Source organism: Lampris incognitus, chromosome 2 (genome assembly GCF_029633865.1).
Source record: "Lampris incognitus isolate fLamInc1 chromosome 2, fLamInc1.hap2, whole genome shotgun sequence".
In the NCBI taxonomy this organism is placed as follows: Eukaryota; Metazoa; Chordata; class Actinopteri; order Lampriformes; family Lampridae; genus Lampris; species Lampris incognitus.
Window position 1 is genome coordinate 123,634,041 of NC_079212.1, and position 15,740 is coordinate 123,649,780.

The 15,740-nt window shown below is 43.7% G+C and overlaps 1 protein-coding gene across 2 annotated transcripts in view; it reads right to left on the minus strand.

Moving 5' to 3' along the window:
* The window catches only part of LOC130106769 (integrin alpha-5-like), a 36,531-nt gene that overhangs the window by 4,132 nt on the left and 16,659 nt on the right, over positions 1–15,740 (minus strand). Inside the window, exons 13-26 of one of the 2 annotated variants that reach the window (XM_056273014.1) lie at positions 15,487–15,678; positions 14,898–14,943; positions 14,686–14,799; positions 13,488–13,543; positions 12,639–12,796; positions 11,025–11,162; positions 8,892–8,959; positions 6,465–6,612; positions 5,259–5,351; positions 4,856–4,935; positions 4,562–4,642; positions 4,347–4,452; positions 2,595–2,753; positions 2,246–2,353 (exon numbers count right to left, since the gene is read on the minus strand). In XM_056273014.1, coding sequence (XP_056128989.1) covers positions 2,246–2,353; positions 2,595–2,753; positions 4,347–4,452; positions 4,562–4,642; positions 4,856–4,935; positions 5,259–5,351; positions 6,465–6,612; positions 8,892–8,959; positions 11,025–11,162; positions 12,639–12,796; positions 13,488–13,543; positions 14,686–14,799; positions 14,898–14,943; positions 15,487–15,678 — 1,547 coding nt within the window. The remainder of the gene's footprint in view (positions 1–2,245; positions 2,354–2,594; positions 2,754–4,346; positions 4,453–4,561; positions 4,643–4,855; positions 4,936–5,258; positions 5,352–6,464; positions 6,613–8,891; positions 8,960–11,024; positions 11,163–12,638; positions 12,797–13,487; positions 13,544–14,685; positions 14,800–14,897; positions 14,944–15,486; positions 15,679–15,740) is intronic. The other variant, XM_056273015.1, reaches the window with a different exon arrangement.

Below are 15,740 nucleotides of genomic sequence, written 5' to 3' on the forward strand. Positions count from 1 at the left end.
GGACTTGGTTTTATATATATATATATATATATATACATATATATACATCCATACATACATACACACACACATACATACACACACATGTATATATACATATATATACATATATACACACACACACACACACACACACACACATATATATATATATATATATATATATATATAAATCCAAGTCCAGTTGCACTTGATTCAATTCCTTTGGAAATATCCCTGTAATGGTCTGGTGGCCCGTCCAGGGTGTCTCCCCACCTGCCACCCAATGACTGCTGGGATGGGCTCCAGCATCCTGTGACCCGAATTCGGATAAGTGGCTTGGATAATGGATGGATGGATGCCGATGACATTTGCTGGCATGTAAAATTTGTAAATCATCAGGATTGTAGCTTTAAGAAATAACATTTGGATGAAGTATCCAAGTAAAATAGCAGCTCATTTCTGTCAAGACAGTCTGTCAAACATTACAGTGTTAATGATGTTATCCTGACATAAACACGCCAATAAATTGCCAAAGATGACTAATATTCACTCACAACTTCTTTTGGTATCCAGCTCGTGATGTTTGCCAGACCCCATGATACATATCATCATTTCCTTTGTTGGAAAAATAATCTCATCATACTTTTTTTGTTGTGAGGCTACAGCTGCCTAACTCGCCTACAATCTGATTAAGGCTAATTTGGTTTGGGTGAATTGAAGTGAATTTTCTGAGTCAGCGTAGGGGCCCGAACAGAAAACAACGAGGAACACGCTCACGTGGGAACGCGAATGACAGTAAACACCAAACCCAAGGCCATTAACTTAATTTAACAACCAATATCCTCTGCTGAGCGCAGTGTTGGGCTTGTAAAAACAGTAAAGCATTTTACACAAACTGCTCGTTATTCGCTTAAAACAAAGAATTTCTTCACTCATCGCTTGCTGGGAGCAGAAATTCTTTTCGGTATTTCATGTATTTTTGTGACCCACCACTGAAATTTTTGATTTCCCTCTTGCACTGAAAAATCCCGACAACTAAAAAAGCAACACGAAGGAGGAGTGAAAGAAGAGAGGGAGAGAAACATCCTCCAGGACTTTTATATATGGCATTCAAGAGGCTGTCATCATATGAAAAGTGTGTATGCTTGTATGTGCATGTTTAGTATGTGTTACGTGTATATAAAGTTCCATCCATCCATTATCCAAGCCTCTTATCCCAATCAGGGTTGCGGGAATGCTGGAGCCCATCCCAGCAGTCATTGGGCGGCAAGTGGGGAGACCCCCCTGACAGGCTGCCAGGGCATCACTGGTATATAAAGTCACACATCACAGTATATAAAGTTGTACTTCACATTTAAGTTAGGTGTCAAATTGCTGCCCATGAACCAGCAAGGGATCTTAATCAAAACAAAAACAAGGTTTTGTCCCCTTACACACACACACACACACACACACACACACACACACACACACACACACACACACACGGGTTTTCCTGTTTAACAATGGGCTTCTCTTTGCCATTCTTGCATCTCGCACTTCTCTTTTCAGCACAGTAAATATGAACACTTATGAAGAGGGCCTGGCCCATTATTCAAAAAAGAAAAAAATAAATAAAACACGCAGAGCCAAATGAATACAGCCACAATAGCAAACCAAATGGGGAGAGAGTTAGACAGGTTCACTCCACAAACTTAACTGATCAAATATACAGGCTCGAAAATCTTGAAAATCTTACATTTCAAGGGTAATGTAATACATGGTTTCTTATGCATGGGGTGGAGTACAGTTTGCAATCTCTTTTTATGTCTGCCCACTAATGTCAGGCTACCCCAGAATCTCCGGTATTACATCACCAATCAGGGTGGGACCAGCAGGGCAGCAGCGGTAAACATTTCATCGGGGCAGAACAACTGATGAAGCCTCTTGGATGAGAGGCGAAACGTCTTCACGGATATATACCAAGTCCAGTTGCACTCGATTCAATTCCTTTGGGTGGCACAACTATGTTTCAAATTGTTTTGTTTTGTTTTGTTTTTCATTGAATCTGGTTTAATGAGACCATCACACCCAGTATTCAAATTATGTCTGATAAGTTTCATCAGGAGGGAGGTAGACATGACAACACTGAAAAAAACGAAACAAAATGTGAACCTGTCACAGGGTTCAATTATGGTTTAAGTGCTCAAAGCAATGTTGTTGACGGGTGCAAAAATTAATAGTGCAGCAAGCCTTTAAGTCTAATCTATCTGTGTCTTCTCACCAAGTTGCCTTGGTCACCCAGTGGGTACTTGTACACCTCCCTCCTATGGACACGGTGCTCTGGGCCGGTCAACAGCGATGGGAACTTCTCTGTTGTTGGAGGCAGGAGCTGCACACACACACACACACACACACACACACACACACACACACACACACACACACACACACACACACACACACACACACACAGGAGGCTTGTTAGCTAACACTTCAATGTCCTGGACCCATAACAGACCTAGGTAATGGACTCACACTTTGTATGTGTGTGTGTGTGTGTGTGTGTGTGTGTGTGTGTGTGTGTGTGTGTGTGTGTGTGTGTGTGTGTGTGTGTGTACACTTGTCCTCACCTCAAGTTTCAGTGCATTGAAGGTATTGTTCGAGGAGCAGCTGAGGGGTCCCTGAGTGATGACCTCCAGAGGGTAGACCAGCTCATGACCGTGAGCCCTCAGAGGACAGCTCAGTTGTAGCATCGACAGGCTGATCCCACTGGGCCCGTTATTCACCAGCTGAAAGAGAGTGAGGGTGACTTTGATGTCTCCAATTCTTAAAAGGGGTAGTAAACCTTTAATTAAGTTTTTTGAGCTGAAAACATGTTGGTTTTTCCCAAGGGGGCAAAACTGGTTACCCTGGTGATAAATTCAACAAAGAACGAGACCGCATCAAACGGCCACTTTGAAAGAGAACATCTATTCTTGCTCTTTCTTTTTGGGGGTATAAAACACATTAAAAATCAATGTGCCAGATTTGCCTATGATATATAGGGTCATCAGAGACAGAGATGCCTCATATGACACCACCAACGCATGGGGGATCCAGCCGTGTTAGTCCAGTAAAATACGACCCGGGGAGAAAGGCAACACGCCTGCATTAGCCAGCTAACCCTGGGTAGGACTTGTTAGAAGATGTGGTGGTCTACTACAGCACTGCCACCTTCAGCCCTCCCAACAAAACCATCACTTTCCTCTTGGTTAAAAACGAGTACTTGCTAACTCTGTAACATCTCTTTTGGGAAACAAAAAGGGAAAAGGCCAATAGACAATAAGGCAACAAGAACCGACGCACAGAACTCCTTATGAACACATTTTAACATGACAGAAAAACTAGCAATATACCACCCCTCAACATTACTGAAAATCAGAACAAAAAAAAAGTCAATACAGAGCACATGAGTGAAAGAAAAAAATAAAGTGAGAGAGAAATCAGCACGCAGGAAGGTGACTCAGTTCAGTGGAGAAACGTTTCATCACTCATCTCAGTGACCTCGTCAGTCTAAACTGACTGCAGGTACCCCCACCCTTATGAACAATACAGTGGCATAATGACCGAAACCAACGATTGGTTTCTTTTTGGGGGGGGGGGGATTTCCCCCCTTTTTCTTCCCAATTGTACCCAGCCAATTACCCTACTCTTCCAAGCCATCCTGGTCGCTACTACGCCCCCTCTGCCAATCCGGGGAAGGCTGCAGACTACCTACCACATGCCTCCTCCGATACTGCTTCTTTTCACCTGACAGTGAGGACTTTCGCCAGTGGGATGTAGTGCGTGGGAGGATCACACCATTCCCCCCAGTTCCTCCTCCCCTGGAACAGGCGCCCTGGCCGACCAGAAGAGGCGCTAGTGCAGCAATCAGGACACACACCCACATCCAGCTTCCCATCTGCAGACATGGCCAACTGTGTCTGTAGGGATGCCCGACCAAGCCAGAGGTAACATGAGGATTTGGTAGGCAACGGAATAGACCGCTACGCTACCTGGACACCCCAACAATTGGTTTCTTATGCAAATAGGCGTGACCATTAACTAGAGTTACAATGGCCATGTGTACTATTCACAGAGGATTGGGGAATAGTTGCAATCACAGCATTGTAAGACGGTGACAGATGTACTCTTACCCCCCCCCCCCCGGTTCAGGGATGGTAATTCCCTTCTCACATAGATGAAATTATTATTGAGCATGCATAAAGACAGAGATCAACACAGTAACAAGGAGATGTACAGAGGCAAGATGAATCAATCATAAGAGCCTGGTGCAACCTTCAAATACTAAATCTTGAAAACCAGTGAGGTCCAGAGAGGGTTTTATAAGAAAGGTGATGTACCTCATAGACATGCTGAACCTCAGGGCCAACGTCCTGCTCCTTCTGCAGGGTGTGGCTGTCTCTCCAGTTGGGTGGAGGAAAGATGACCCTGTCTGGCCGAGAAACACTGCAATGAAGACAAATTGAGAGTTTGGTTATGTAGTTAGCTTGCAACCAAATGGTCATTAAAATGATATTGAGGATGTTGACAGACAGAGACAGTCATGAAGCCTCACCCCTGGAGAATCACATCTGCCAGCACTGCCACCTCCAGATTGTAGAGAACCACTTCACTCTGGGAGTTATTCTCATTTTTACTGCAGTACAGAGGACAGAGATATAAGATACAACACCTATCGTAACTTTAATAAAAATGTCATTCATTCAATTTGAACTGACATTGCAATGACATAGTATATTTAAAAATTGTAAAATCAAAGTTTACCTGGACTCCAGAAAAATATTGAATGCTATGTTATATACATGAGACTCTCTCAACATACTGTTTGGCTGTCTCACTAATCATTTACCTGCGTATTTGCAGCTCAAATTGTACACTCGTGTGCGTATCCTTCAATCTGGGCATGGTGAACCGCAGGCCTGCCCATAACTATGAGACAGCCCAGAGAAAAGGCATGAAATCACATCATCGTTATACAGCTGAATGAAAAACTAAAGAGGTTACTTGGTATTTTGTTGTGTTATCTCTTCACCTAGGACCTAATGAGTTCCTACAACCTGCAGCCAATCTAAGCCTTAGTTAGTTTAAAACCATTTGTATTGCCTGGGATTATCTACAGTGCTCACAGGCGGGTTTTACGGGTTATTGGTGCAAGAAAAAAAAATCCCTCACAATGTCAGACAGCAAAAATAGATCCTGGACTAACATCAGATAGGAAGAAATCAGCCAAAAGACAATATGTTGTCACTTACACTGGTCCCAGACCGCATAGGGTTACCGAGGTCACAAACAAGATTGCGGGTTTGGTTTTCTGCCTCATAACTGCATGTCAGCTGAGTCAGATTCTGAGTAGGGCACATAACAGAGTTGCCATCATATCTCTGAGTCAACCGATTTGTTACTTGCCTCACTATCAGAATACACTGAGTCTTTATCAAGAGTTGGTATGCACTGGAGAGAAGAGAAATTAAAGTCAGTAGGGGCAAGACGGAATACATGTGCGTGAACGAGAGGGAGGACAGTGAAATGGTGAGGATTCAAGGAGTAGAGGTGATGAAAGTGGATGAGTTTAAATACTTGGGGTCAACTGTTCAAAGTAACGAGGAGTGCAGAAGAGAAGTGAAGAAGAGAGTGCAGACAGGGGAGTGGGTGGAGAAGAGTGTCAGGAGTGATTTACAACAGAAGGGTACCAACCAGCAAGAGTTAAAGGGAAGGTTTACTGGATGGTTGTGAGACCAGCTATGTTATATGGTTTGGAGACAGTGGCACTGACGAAAAGACAGGAGGAAGAGCTGGAGGTGGTAGAGTTGAAGATGATGAGATGTTCATTGAGAGTGATGAAGAAGGACAGGATTAAGAATGAGTATATTAGAGGGGCACCTCAGGTTGGACGGTTTGGAGACAAAGCAAGAGAGGCAAGATTGAGATGGTTTGGACATGTATGGAGGAGAGATGCTGGGTATATTGGGAGAAGGAAGCTGAATATGGAGCTGCCAGAGAAGAGGAAAAGAAAAGGCCAAAGATGAGGTTTATGGATGTGGCGAGGGAGGACATGCAGGTGGTTGGTGTGACAAAGGAAGATGCAGAAGACAGGAAGAAACGGTGACCCCTAACGGGAGCAGCTGACAGTAGTAGTAGTAGATGACATCTTTCCATGGACACACCCTATCGGTGTTATCGATGTAAATCTCTCTAACTCTAACCCTGGTAATTCTCATTTTTTACCAGAATAAGATGACATGGTCCATTCAGGAGTGAGAAGATTTGATGAATCCTAAAATACTTCCAAATTCCGCTGCATAATTTCAAAAATACATGGTAGCTAACCATATGTTAAGGTCTGTTTGTCTTAACTCCCAAAAAGTTGTCTTATTTTAAATGCAGTGTTTTTACCTGTGAGCGGTAATATGTCCATCAAATATGGCTGACCAGTGGCGCAATGGCTAACTCCTACTCACCACGTTGCGTGCTATCCCGCTGTAGTCCACCTCTGCAGGGAGCACCACATAGAGTTCAGCCTCATAGGCACCTCCTTCGCCTTCATTTCTGGCATTGAAGGTCAGCGTTAGGGAATTCTCATCACCCAGGTACACCTCCGTTTTGTCACTGAGAGAAAGAGTGTAAAAATCCTATCAGTATTCTTCAATTCACTGGATATTCAACATGACTGGAACAGTCATGAATCTTAGGTGGCTCTCAGACCTTGTGGTGCCTTTGACTAATGGGAAAAGTACAATATGTAGAGGAGGAATAAGACACAATTCAACACAGAGACCCCTAACAGAGGTGGAAATAGCTAGAAATTATCTGTATTGTCACTTATAGGGTCATTTAAATTCTGAGTTTAGTGTAGGTCTGTCTTTATATGCATAGCATGGTCAAAGAGAAGAGGAGCACACGTTTATCACTCACTTTCAAAGACACCCATGGTGTTTCAGTCTTGCACATAGTATTTTTTTAAGCCTGAATGTGCCCAAACATTAACGCTTGTATTTGTTTATTTGAAATATAATGTAGGAGCATCAGTTAAATGCCAAAATTGTAAATGTAAACCGGAGAGTATGTGTTTACAGATAATGAATCTCGGTTTTAGATATTCCCTTAAGGCCATTTCCTGCTACATATCTGTCCATTCCCTACCTGAGAAACAACCCAAATCAGATCCCTATAATCTGTCTCAGGAAACCAACCCCCCCCCCACACACACACACACACACACACACACACACACACACACTGTGCTGCTTCACACTGACACCGCTGTGTGCAAGAACAATTTCCAGAATAGTGATAAATCCTCATGACACAAATAATCCGCTCAACCCCCGGCACCCCACTTCCAAACCCGGTAATAAATTAATGTTTCTCTTCAGCAAAAAAAAAAAAAAAAAGAGGTGGAAAGATTCAAGTTGAGGGTCAAAAGCGTGATTCTTCTTTCATTCCCTTTCCTCCTTCCTAGTCCCTTTTCCCTTGCCTCTAAAAGGTATGAGCATAATGAACCTTCACTCTGTGAGAGAAACCACAGATGATTTCAATTAGGCCAGTTCGGTCACTGCAGAGGAAACAATGGCGCTGCTCTGTCATCAACACGCCGCGCCACGGATGCTGAGAAGGGAGCAAAGGCTTCAGCGTAGTTGAGATCTTTAGCTAGATCTAACTAGATTGAATTTCATTTGTTGGTGAGATAAAACAGTGGATCAGGAAGCTTTATAAAAGCATAATTCAAGCCAGAGGATACAAGGCAAAGACCAGAATAGTCTTTCTAGGTTGTGAACATAAAACATCCCACTGCTTTGAAATTCTTGGCAAGAAAAAGAAGTCACATGTCACGCATCAATGAAGTGAATTTATGGTTTTGCCGAAGTGCTGAATCATCAAAGTTTGGTCCTGTGGCAAAACGCAGATTTTTGAGTTTCCATTTACAAACTTGAGCAGCGATTGTATTCCTGAAGCTAACAAGAATCACATGTCAATGCGATGCACAACCTTCCACACAAAAGAGAAAGTATGAGTGTGTTTGCTTTACGAGTGGACATCGTTGTGCCAAATATATAGTTGAAAGCCAGTCACAAACGAGGATGCATGATTGATGAGCATTAATATGTGTGAGTGAGCCAAGAGTCAGAGCACAGCCGTGAAACACGATCAAAATGCAAGCATGTTATGGGCTGCAAACGAAACCTCGTAACTCAAGCCGTACAGTAAGTGTTCCGTGTCAGAGTCGCTGCAGTTTTGTAATGTATCTCATCGCTAAACACCTCTGTCATTTTTTCTAACTTTATTTATCTGTGAAATAACAGGACATGTTTCGGTCATGAGACTAGATATCATGCTCCTGGGTTGTTCACCACGTTCACTGAAAAAAAAACACATTGTATTTTGTTTTGTTTTTTTTTGGGGGGGGTGATTTATTCCCCCTTTTTCTCCCCAGTTGTACCCGGCCAATTACCCCGCTCTTCTGAGCTGTCCTGGTCGCTGCTCCGCCCCCTCTGCCGATCCGGGGAGGGCTGCAGATTACCACATGCCTCCTCCGATACATGTGAGTCGCCAGCTGCTTCTTTTCACCTGACAGTGAGGGGTTTCACCGGGGGGATGTAGTGCGTGGGAGGATCACGCTATTCTCCCCAGTTCCCCCTCCCCCACTGAACAGGTGCCCCGATTGACCAGAGGAGGCACTAGTGCAGTGACCAGCACACATACCCACATCCGGCTTCCCATCTGGAGAGACATGGCCAATTGTGTCTGCAGGGACGCCCAATCAAGCCGGCGGTAACACCGGGATTAGACCACGGGGAATAGACCACTACACTACCCGGATGCCCCCCTAGAAAATGGTTTACGTTCGTTGACTTGAATAAGGCAGTTTAAAGAGTAAGGTGACGTACCTGTAAACGTCTAGCTTTAGGTCAGGGACACAGATATTGTCCTCTCCACAGTCCAGCTGAATGTGGGCCTGACATGCACAGAGAGAGATGAGGGGAGGATGGGAGAGATGGAGAGGGGAATACAGAGAAGAGACAAAAAAACAACAATAATGGTGAGAGAGTTTCAGGGAAGTTGATGTTTAGAAAGCCTAGTATGGAGTATTCCAGTTTTAATGAAAAGTTAAGGGAGGATATAGAGTATACATACTCGGGATACAACTTCTACTTAACTCGCGGGAAATCGTAAGCTAGAGTTTCATGCTTCTGAGATCGTTACAGAGTGTGCATCATAAATTTCAAAGAACAGATGGCACAACAGAGAAAAGTTGCAAACATTTTTCAAAGAATTAAAGGAAGACACATACCATCTAAATGGGTGTTTCATTCCTGTGGAGAAGCTACATTCAAAAAGAGCCAAGGGACAAAGAATAACAAGCCCAGCAGTTTACAGATGATAGGTTGTAATCTCCTCTGAAGTGCTGTGTTGCAGATGACTTGGTAAACCACAGCATAAGATAAATGCATTTTGACTTGACGGTATTGTCTTTCTCTGCAATTCACTCGTTTCATTTTCTCTCTGCTTTTATTTGCCCGTCTCGAACCAGTCCTTTTTCCTCCTATGTAGCCCCATGAACCATACTACTATTGTTTCTATACCCCATCTCCCTAACATATGGGAAACATTAAACCCCAAAAGAATGCAATGGGGCTATAGGAGACTGAAGAATTTGTATGGTGATGGTTTACCATGTCTCTGTGGCCACTACATATTTCGGACCCTGGTGATATTGTTCACCGGGAATCATGTGGCCGTCCCTCAGTCAACATGAGACAGACAGAAACAGACAGAGGTCTGTTACTAGACAAACTAACACCACGGGGTGCCTGGATGTCCCCAAAACCCTTCCCACGGCTTATCCTCTCTCTCTCTCAAGGCCTCTTCCCCTCCCCCCCTTTTTTTTTTTGCTTTTATCCTGCCATCTTCCTGTGAATTTGATCCCTGTGTCAAAGGGCATCAGGGGAGGAATTGCATCATGCATTTTGTTAGGACGACATGATCATCCCCCCCACTTAAGGAGAAACAAACAGCTTGCAATTTCTGTACATCCCAGAATGTTTCATGAAGGATGAGTAAACAATATTCTCATTTGGTTTTTATTGGTTCCCGTGCCAATTCTCAAAGAGACAAGAGAGAGACTCTTAGCACACTCAAGCATGAGCTTGCACACACAAAAGCACCCCCCCCCACTTTAACATACACTCACATAAACATATGCACGTGCTTGAGGCCTGGCTCTCGCCTCTCAGAGGAGACCACTGGCAACATACATAAATAAACCACAACCAGATGTCTGCACTCGGCGCCCCACCCAATGGGAACTGTCAGTCCTCTCTCTGTGTTTTTGCACAGCCATGACTCGCTAATCCTGCATACAAACCTCTTGGGATACAACTCGTCATGTAGAGAAAAAAAAACACTACAAAAGGCCACCGTACTTTAAAAGTTCAGCGTCTGCTCTATCAAAGCTGACCCTCAACCTCTCTGCTTATTAGGCTCAACACTACAGAGGAGCCATACATCTGATGTCAATTTCAAAATGGCTGCCTCTGACCTCCTCTATCTCCATTCAAAAATAAATATCTGTGTGCAAAGAGTAAAAGGAAGAGGGCATAGTGTGGTATTTACAGGGGGGGGTGAAGTTCATGGGTGAACCACTGTATGTGTAAGTATATTACTCACTTCTTCATGACTTCTGTTGGTTTGGTATAGTCTTGTAATTGTAATGACCATACCATCTACTGTCTACTGGTAATATTTGTGGTGACTGCAGGGAATATGCAGCACATAATCAAACACTATCTGCTCAATACACTCTGCGGTTTCGTGATGTGGAATTGTAATAATATTTCATATTCATACATGCCTTTTTGACAAATGGGCTGCAAAATCAGACACAATGACTATGTTTACCATGCAACCTGCAATGCTCTAGCTCAAATATCTGAGGTAAATTGTGACTTTATGGATGTACGGTAGGTATCACAAGATCTAGTGTGAAAACATGCTGAATTTAACATTATGTCTGTACGTACCTTCTGCTCTATTTGCCGTACGGTTTGGTAATTCAGGATGGGGCTGAGGCCATGCTCATCCACTGGAGAAAGCGGGTCCAGGCTAAAGTTGAGACTGACATAAATGGGAGAGAGTTTATCCCGAAACTCCCCCTCACTCTGCAAAAGCGATAGTTGTAAAGATAACAACCATTAATAGACTAAAATGGAAATTAAATTGTATCAAGAAGCCATGCTTAGGAATCTGATACATGTATTGCTGTAAAATTTTGCTGTTTGTATCTCCAAATATTTGAGCTAATTCTCATTGCTCCTCCTTGAAGAGTAAACCCACTTGGATTTATGGATCTGTGCCTGATGAATGAATGTAAATATTTTCCCCCTCTTTTTCTCCCCAGTTGTACCCGGCCAATTACCTCACTCTTCCGAGCTATCCTGGTCACTGCTCCACCCCCTCTGCCAATCTGGGGAGGGCTGCAGACTACCACATGCTTCCTCCAATACATGTGGAGTCACCAGCCTCTTCTTTTCACCTGACAGTGAGGAGTTTCACCAGGAGAATATAGCACGTGGGAGGATCATGTTGTTCCCCCCAGTCCCCTCGCCCCAAACAGGTGCCCCAACCAACCAGAGAAGGTGCTAGTGCAGTGACCAGGACACATACCCACATCCGGCTTCCCATCTGCAGACACGGCCAATTGTGTCTGTAGGGACACCTGACCAAGCTGGAGGTAACACAGGAATTCAAACCGGCAATCCCCGTGTTGGTAGGCAACGGAATAGACCGCAACACCACCCAGACGCCCCAATATTTTTAATCCTAAATATTTGAATCCTCATAGCTTTTGGGTAACAGACAAGTTAGTACTAGTGCGGAGTATCCACATTCAAGGCCAATTTATCTGAAATAGTTGAAGAGAAATATGTGCGTGACTGTAATACCCTGATCCTGTACACTATTGTAAATGTCTTGTCACAGGTACAGATGCAAGCAAAAGTGGAATAGTCACAGCTTACTATTGTTGTGACGTGTGAAATTGAAGACAGATGTTATGTAATAAGGAGGACTTTGTGCAGTGTGTTTGAAGTTCTGCAACATGTGATATGAATTCGTATTGACCAGCTGGAATGTCTATGGCACCAATAAAGAGAGATTCAAAGATTGCATGGATGGATGGATGGCTGGGTGGATGGTTGGACTGATGGGTGACTGGATGTGTGGGTGGGTGGATAGATGGATTAGTGAGTGAACTGATGTATAAATGAAAAGATTGCATTGATCAAAACAGCATCTTTCCAAAGAGCATCAGGCTTAAAGCATCAAAATGCACATGTTTATCTTGGCCACAAATCTTACAGTAAACCAGCTTTAGTCAAACATATCTTTGATCAACTTAACGATGTGTGACAATGAGATAAGTAGTGGCTTCCCCTTTAAGTGATCAGCATTTCTTGAGAGGGATGGTGCCCTATCACAGAACAAACTATATCTCTTGTCATCTAAAAAGCACTGCAGCACACATATAAAAGGGAACCCACTACCAAGCTTCTTGCAGCACAATGGCCGGCTGGTCAGAGCACTCATTTGCCAAAGATTCATGGTATTACTTAAACCTAATTCCCTGTGTGACTAACCTGGAGATAGATCTTGGAGTCATGACATATCTGCCCTCCATTGGCCACGCTAAAGGTCTTAATCAGGCCTGACTGCTGGCTGTCCAGGAACTGAGTTCTTCTGATGGAATCTGCCTGAGTCTGCTTCAGACTGTCCAGCTGCACCTCCACAACAAAGCCTTCAATACGTATACAAAAAGAAACACAAAAAACAAAAACAAAACATTTATATACAGTCTAGGTATACACACATATTAGTGCAGGGAATACATCATTCCCATACTCATACTCAAGTACAACATCATTATAGTAATCCCACGCATAGTGCATACACAAAAATATGTATGCATATGCCCACAGTCACAACACACACACACACACACACACACGTGTGTATGCACATGAGCATACACACACACAGATTAATGTCTGCTTACACACACAGTGAGCATTGTCAACGTAGAGACCGTCTACTTACAACTGCTGTAAGTGCGGGACATAGGAACAAACTCACTTGCATTGTTTTGATCCAAACAGCAACAAATATGCAGAGAGCATACAAAACACACACCCACTCAAACATAAACACACACACTCCCCTCAACTCCCTGAGCCCACCAAGTTACCCTGTATTTTCGTGATTGTTCTTTTACCTTAATCTTAACTGCCAAATTGACCACAGTGAGTTCCAGCATTTGTGGCCACACAAAGAAAGCAAGGTAATGGGGACCATCTGTTTGTGTGCATGCGTGCATGCATCCGTGTATGTGTGTGTGTGTGTGTGTGTGTGTGTGTGTGTGTGTGTGTGTGTGTGTGTGTGTGTGTGTGTGTGTGTGTGTGTGTGTGTGTGTGTGTGTGTGTGTGCCTCACCTAGATCAGAGGGGAGGTGCTGCCCATTAGCCAGAAGGCAGAAACTGATGCTTACACTGGAGGTTGAGAGCAGTGCAGGAGACAAAGGAGAGACTTTATTTTAGTTACACATGCACATAGGTTTTTTTTTCTATCGTCAGAATGGACTTTCAGTAATTGATGCACACATTTCACAGCTCCACACACACACACACACACACACACACACACACACACACACACACACACACACACACACACACACACACACACACACACACACACACACACACACACACACACACACACACAAACTGTCGCTGTAACCATTGAGACTCCAGACCTTCTCTCAGTAGCTCAGGGGTTTACATGTTCTATGTGGTGGAATGTAATAATGTCAGGAAATCATCGCACTAACTCGTACATATGCATGGATTTGTTGGATTTGCGTGCTGCTTTCCCTCGTATGTAAGTGAAATATTGTGTGAATGAACATTGTGTGGGACCATGTAAATGCACGCATATATGAGAGAGTTTGTGCCGCTGGATCCTTGATGCCAAGACAATATCTCATTCATGTATAATCCCATCCGTTTCCATCCCCTCCCATGTGTGTGACTACACAGTCTCCCCCTCTAATTCTCTACTCCCTCTCCTCTCTCTCCTGCTTCCATAGCGCCACTATTTTTCTTCCTCTTACTCTCCTCCACCCTTTGCCTACTCTTGTATCCAAGGAGACCAGAATTACAAGCAAAAAAAAAAATACTTGATTTAACCTATAGGCAGATACCAAAATAGCAGCCAGTTGGAAATCCTATTTCAACAGTCTAAACTTGTTCCACATTTAAAATGACGTTTCGACTTGTGGAACAATTTGCACCAAGATGGAAAGAGGGTGAATTTTCCCTTTTCACTGAGTTTAAGAATATTGGGCTGGTAGTTACGAGCTGCCAGGACAGGAAACTGGAAAAGCTGTTCTAACATGAAGTCATTTGACATTTTCATGAGGTAAACTTCGGAAAGCTGAAATTAAACTAGGATGTGTTATTACATAATGTGGGCAAGACTTATTCCATGTTATATCGACGTCAGTTCTTTAAACAGACCCTGCTTGCTTTAACCCATAAAACGTGTTTTCCTTTATTCTAAATCTTAAATACTTTCTGGTGAGGGGAAATTAATTCTTTAAAGGTAAAAAAAAAAGTTTTGGTGTCCGCACCAGGATACAGCAATGGTGTCGTTCCCTCTGGACACTTCACAAGTCTTCTCCTCTGGGTTGAATATGTTTGGCTGTACTGTGAGGGATGCACTGGCATTAACTATGGGCCGAGCCCTAATGAATGAAAAAAAAAAGCCATTGAGAAAGAAGAAAAGAGTTTGCTGTCTTTTATTCTTGTTACTAATAGGAGACAAATGAAAGCTTTAACATACCTGTACAGCACTGCCTTGTCAACCCCAAAAGCTCCAACAATAAGATCTGTGAAATGTAAAGTGGATTATTGAGATATGATTTTTACTTTTTTTTTTTACCCCCCCCCCTTTTTTTCTCCCCAATTACATTTGGCCAATTACCTCATTCTTCCGAGCCGTCCTGGTTGCTGCTCGACCCCCTCTGCCAATCCGAGGAGGGCTGCAGACTACCACATGCCTCCTCCGATACATGTGGAGTCACCAGCCACTTCTTTTCACCTGACAGTGAGGAGTTTCACCAGGAGGATGTAGCACGTGGGAGGATCACACTATTCCCCCCAGTTCCCCTCCCCCTCCTAAACAGGTGCCCCGACTGACCAGAGGAGGCGCTAGTGCAGCGACCAGGACACATACCCACATCCGGCTTCCCACCCGCAGACACGACCAATTGTGTTTGTAGGGGTGCCCGACCAAACCAGAGGTAACACAGGGATTCGAACCAGCGATCCCCGTGTTGGTAGGCAACGAAATAGACCTTTACGTTACCTGGACGCCCCCATTTTTACATTTTCTTTTAATGTAAATGGAATTAACCTGTTTTCTGCAGTACCTGGATAGCCGTTTTGATCCAGATCTTTGTTTCCTCGGATAGCATAGCCAAAACTGGCTGGAAAGGAACTGGAAGCCCATTGACCCGTGAGGGTCTGACTGGGCTTGTCCTTTAGTCCATCAGCATGTCCATTGTAAATGAAAACCAATCCCTGTTGGTTTGTTCCTCCATAAGGACAGCCAATAGCTATGTCTGACAGAAACCAAGAACAGTACACACACAGCAAGTCGTTACTTCTCCCTGAATTGCATAAA